At 36.8% G+C, this 4768-nt stretch overlaps 1 protein-coding gene across 1 annotated transcript; it reads right to left on the bottom strand.

The window, feature by feature from the left end:
* Positions 1-3092: 3092 nt before the first annotated feature.
* On the bottom strand, positions 3093-4003 carry LOC131594850 (uncharacterized). Its single transcript, XM_058867058.1, has 2 exons — positions 3653-4003; positions 3093-3551 (listed from the first exon to the last, which is right to left on the bottom strand). The coding sequence occupies exons 1-2, from the start codon at positions 4001-4003 to the stop codon at positions 3093-3095; spliced, it is 810 nt and encodes a 269-aa protein (XP_058723041.1).
* Between the last annotated feature and the right edge of the window lie 765 nt (positions 4004-4768).

Genomic DNA, 4768 nt, shown 5'->3' with positions numbered 1-4768 from the left:
ATCATACCGATAGAGCTGGTTCTAGATTGATCATTAGACATAATATCAGTTTTGAGGATGAATGAAGATAATAACTTAAATAATGTTCACTTGTGGATTAATTGATTATTGTATGTGAATAGGTTGATGAACCCTATAACTCAACATATTCATTCCCCATTGTTATTCGTCTTTAAGCTTTCATTCATTTAAATCTTATTTTGTCAATTACAATTCGAGATCACATAATCAAATCAATACTTTTCATGACTCATTATAAATTAACTATAGAACGACAGTAATATTACTCAGTCTCTGTGGATAGGATATATTAGAAAATATTTACCCAAAAATACTTTCAACTGTATACTGATCATATATGCTTTGAATTATTGTTTGGAAGTGATTTTGGGTGGATATATAGCATTTTCATAGGTTTGTTCGCTGCTGTGTTTTTCTGCATAATCGCGCTGCCGCTAAGCGAGCTCCAACCCGCTGAGCAGAACCTGCTGTCAAAAATATATTTGAAACTTTGAAACGTCATAACTTTTGATCCGTAACTCCGTTTTATGCGTCGATCGAAGCATTAGGAAGCTAATGAAATTATCAATATGATAGAAGTAGAATGGTTAGAACATGATGAATAAATTATGATGTTATTAACATGTAATTATGTATATGTGCGTTATAACTTGATAATTTGTGAATAACATTGTGATGGCATGTTATGTGGTGTAATATTCATGATGTGTATGAATGAATATGTGTTATTTGAATGTTCTAGTGGAGAATGATTACTTGATGACTTAATTATGTTGTGGTTGTTTTAATAACATGTATGTATGTGAATATTGAAAAATCTAGTAATACACGCTCGATGTCAAACTGGATGTTATGACATCCATAATTACGCAACACAAACAATAATAACAAACAGCATAAAACAGTAAAGAACACACATAATTGTTTACCCAGTTCGGTTAAAACAACCTACTCTAGGGGCTACCAAGCCAGGGATGAAGTCCACTATTAGCAGTATCAATTCAGAGCTAAACTCCCAGTTTACAACTCCTCACTTAATCACTACCCAATGACCCTTCTACCTAGGTTCTACCTAGATATGGAATATCTCCATTCCACCCCCCACTCAATCACAGCTGTGATAACACATACACAATGAACAATTACAGATAGAAGACACACTTCAAAAACACACATTGATCTACTTAAAAGCTTCAATCAAGAGACACACACTCGTGCTTAAAAGCTTAGAGTGACACAACTAAAACACAAACTAATTCCAACGCAATCATCAAAGGTAATAGCGTGGATCACAAGAAACAAAAACAGAACAACAGTTATTCACAATCCACAATCATGGATATACTACTCTACAACAATTATCAACATGATAATTGTTTGGATCACAAGAGACAGTTACAGAATAGTCGTTCTTCACAATACACAATCTTTTGTCTGCGTTCCAAATTAGGATTGCAGTTCTTTTTATATGCAGTCTTGGGCTTTAGGCTTTTTTAGAAATATATTAGTGTTAACAAAGTTAACCTAATTCATACGCCAACTGTCTGTTACACAATGTGCTGTCAGTAGGATCTTCCGAACGAAATTTGCAACACTCAATAAAAAGTTTCCTAAACAGATAAAAGTGATAAATTAGGAAACACAATTAATAAAAACTAACGGCTCCTGCTGTCACACATGGATGTCATGGCATCGATCATGACATTCATTACAAAACTTGTATTAGCTCCACACATATATGCAACCTGCATATACACAATCAATCAAGTATGTTTTACCAATAATGCAGCCAACATGAAAAACACCTTCAATCTCCCCCTTTGGCAAATTTTTGGTTAAAACTTCCTGTCACACGATACCAGAGAAACACTTGCAGCGGATAACCAAAACAAAAAAAACACAAGCCAATATAAACAAACAACATACATCACCAGACATAGTGCTCAGACAAAAACAGACAGTGCACAAAAGTAGCACAAGCACAAGCCACAAGAGTAGCACAAGCACAAACAAATCAACACAAATATAAGCAAATAGAATTGTTGATCCCACACAACCACCATTCTTGTTGTTCTGGGGTGACACATAATAATTCTTCCCCTGTTTGGCCACAAATGTTTCCAAAGCCAAAAGAAGTGTCTTCTTCTCGCTCAACGAGTTTAAATAAGTCCAAAAATAAAACTGACCGAAAGAAAAAAATAAAACAGCCGAAACTAATTGCAAAAGAACAAATCAAACAAAACAAAAACAAACACACTAGACTCTAGTTGAAATTACTGCTTAGAGTCAGATCCAGCTGAGGTGTTTGAAGAACTTTCTTTCTCAGAGTCATCAGCAGGACTAGCACTTACTTCCTCCACTTCTTGATCATCTTTATCTTCCATCTCTTCTGTATCTGCAAACTCCTCATTCTCATCCATTTCCAGAGTATGTATCATTTGTTCAAGAGACATTTTTCTAGCTTCCAATTCTTTACAAGTCTCTTTTAGTATTTCTATGACTTCTGCTTTACTGACTGATTCTCTAGATTTGGAAGTTTCAGCTGATGTCATGACAGTGTCTGGAACATGCTTTCCCTGAAACAGTTTGTAATGGAAGGCCAAGGGACTTTCTCTTTTGCACACTACATCATGTTCATTAAGAATGTTTGGATATTGATCCAGAAATATACCACTCAAGAGGGATGGAAAGGCAATTGGACCCTTAATACTGAAGCTTCCAGCATGCTTCATGGTTTGGTCAAAAATGTATGCTCCATATTCAAACTTTGCCTTTGTTCCTACAGCATACATAAATCTACCAAACACAGTTGAGATAGAGGACTTGTGATTTGTTGGAACCCAATTAGCTGCTCCTATTTTGTGAAGCATTGCATACTTGATGCTCAGCTTACTTGCAGTTAACTTCTCTTTCATGGGCCAGCTTTTTACCTGCTTGGTTGTGATCACTTGACAGACTTGGTTGTCTGTTACTTTTAGCTCGGTTTGAGCTTCATCTGTTCTTCCCAAGAATTTATTAATCACAGAAGGAGAGAACGATACACACTTACCTCTTACAAACACCTTTCTATATTATGCACTTCTGCTATTTCCACAATCTTCAGATAGGTTTACGACAAATTCTTTGACCAGCTTCTCATAACATTTGGGAAGATTGCACACAGTTTTTAGCAGTCCAACTTCTTGAATCAGCGCTAAGACCTCCTTGTTTTCAAGAGCATTTGGAGCCAATTCCCTTTCAACAGCTAATATCTTTTGGAGAACATATTTCCATCTGCTGACACTAGAGGCATAGTGGAAAGACACATTATCAATGGGAACTTCAGGGATTTTAGCAGCAAGCTTACTGGTTGTAGGCTTCTTCCTTGATGGAATGTCAGGGACATTTGCTTCAACATCAGATTCAGGTTCAACACTTTCCCGCTCTTTTCTTTTCTTTGGAATTACTCTGCTCCAAGATTTTGAAGGACCAACCCCTTTACTCTTGGTAACAACTTTTCTCTTGACAGGACCTGCAGAAGTACTCTTTTCCTGATAGTGTCTTTGGCAGGGTTATTCACTTGAGTGCTCCCTTTTAGTGATCCTTGAACAACAACTTTGCCTTTTCTTTTTGTCATTAGCCTGTTGGCTACACTCGAATTCAAGGAAGTAAGTAATTCGTCTTCAGAGTACTCATCTAAGTCTACCACATTAGTATCAGTTTCAATATTGGCCTTAGGGTGCTCATTATTGTCAATGTCATTGACATCCTTGGTGACATTGGTATTCTTAGTAATCCCTTGTTCATCCTTGTTGATTTCTAGGTCACTATCCACGGTGTAAACAGCCTCAGCCTTACTGGTGTTATTGAGGGGATCAACCATTATGGTTTGAAGAGGAATAGATATTCCAGGGACTTGATGATTCTCCTTCAGAATACGATTAACAATCCTGGTAATTGCACTATCGACATACTCGAATCCTTCTTTAGTAAGTTCCTCCATGGTAGCAGATTCTGAGGATTTGGTACCTTGTTGTGAATACCCTCCTTGGGTCATTTTGCATGTGTCGTTTTAGACTTTGTGGCCTTTACTTCGTCACTGCTAATCGTCTTTAAAGGGACAACCTTAAAGACCCTATTAGGGTTAGAGGACTCTTTCGGTGTTGCTGAGTCTGAAACGGGAGATTCATCATTCGATTGCTGAGACATTATGAACCTTAGAGAACCATAACCTGTTTCACACTTGTGAGAGCAATAGAAGTAAATCAATCTCAGAGAGTAGCTAGCAGAACTAATAGGAAGGTTTGCGGTTTTTAGAATATTAGGGGATCGAGGGAGCTTTTATATGTACACTGAGTGAGGGAAATTTCAAAACATGGATTTTGACAAAGCCCGAATAATATTCCCTCACGTTGGTTAATTGCTATAATAAGTTTTGGTTGGAAATACCCAACATACCCTTTTCTGTCATATTGTCTTTAGATGTTGTTGCAACATTCTCTGTGACATTGCTTTCAAACAGTCCTTTAGGATCATTGCTCACATTTGACTTTTCCAGTTTTCTTTCCCGATCTGTAATGTCCATCACAAGGCTTACTCTTTCTTCTAGCAGAAATCTATTGATACTTCTGTACTCCCTTACTTTTGCACATAGTTTCTCATTCACTATAAATGTTTCTGAAAAGCCAGTAGACAGATCAAGTTTGGTGAGTTCTCCAACATAGGATTCTTCATTAGATTCATCAGACTCATCAGATTCGTGTTGATA

Source organism: Vicia villosa, linkage group LG1 (assembly GCF_029867415.1).
Source record: "Vicia villosa cultivar HV-30 ecotype Madison, WI linkage group LG1, Vvil1.0, whole genome shotgun sequence".
Taxonomy (NCBI): domain Eukaryota; kingdom Viridiplantae; phylum Streptophyta; class Magnoliopsida; order Fabales; family Fabaceae; genus Vicia; species Vicia villosa.
The sequence above is the reverse complement of the archived record's forward strand: the minus strand, read 5'-3'. Positions and strand labels throughout refer to the sequence as shown.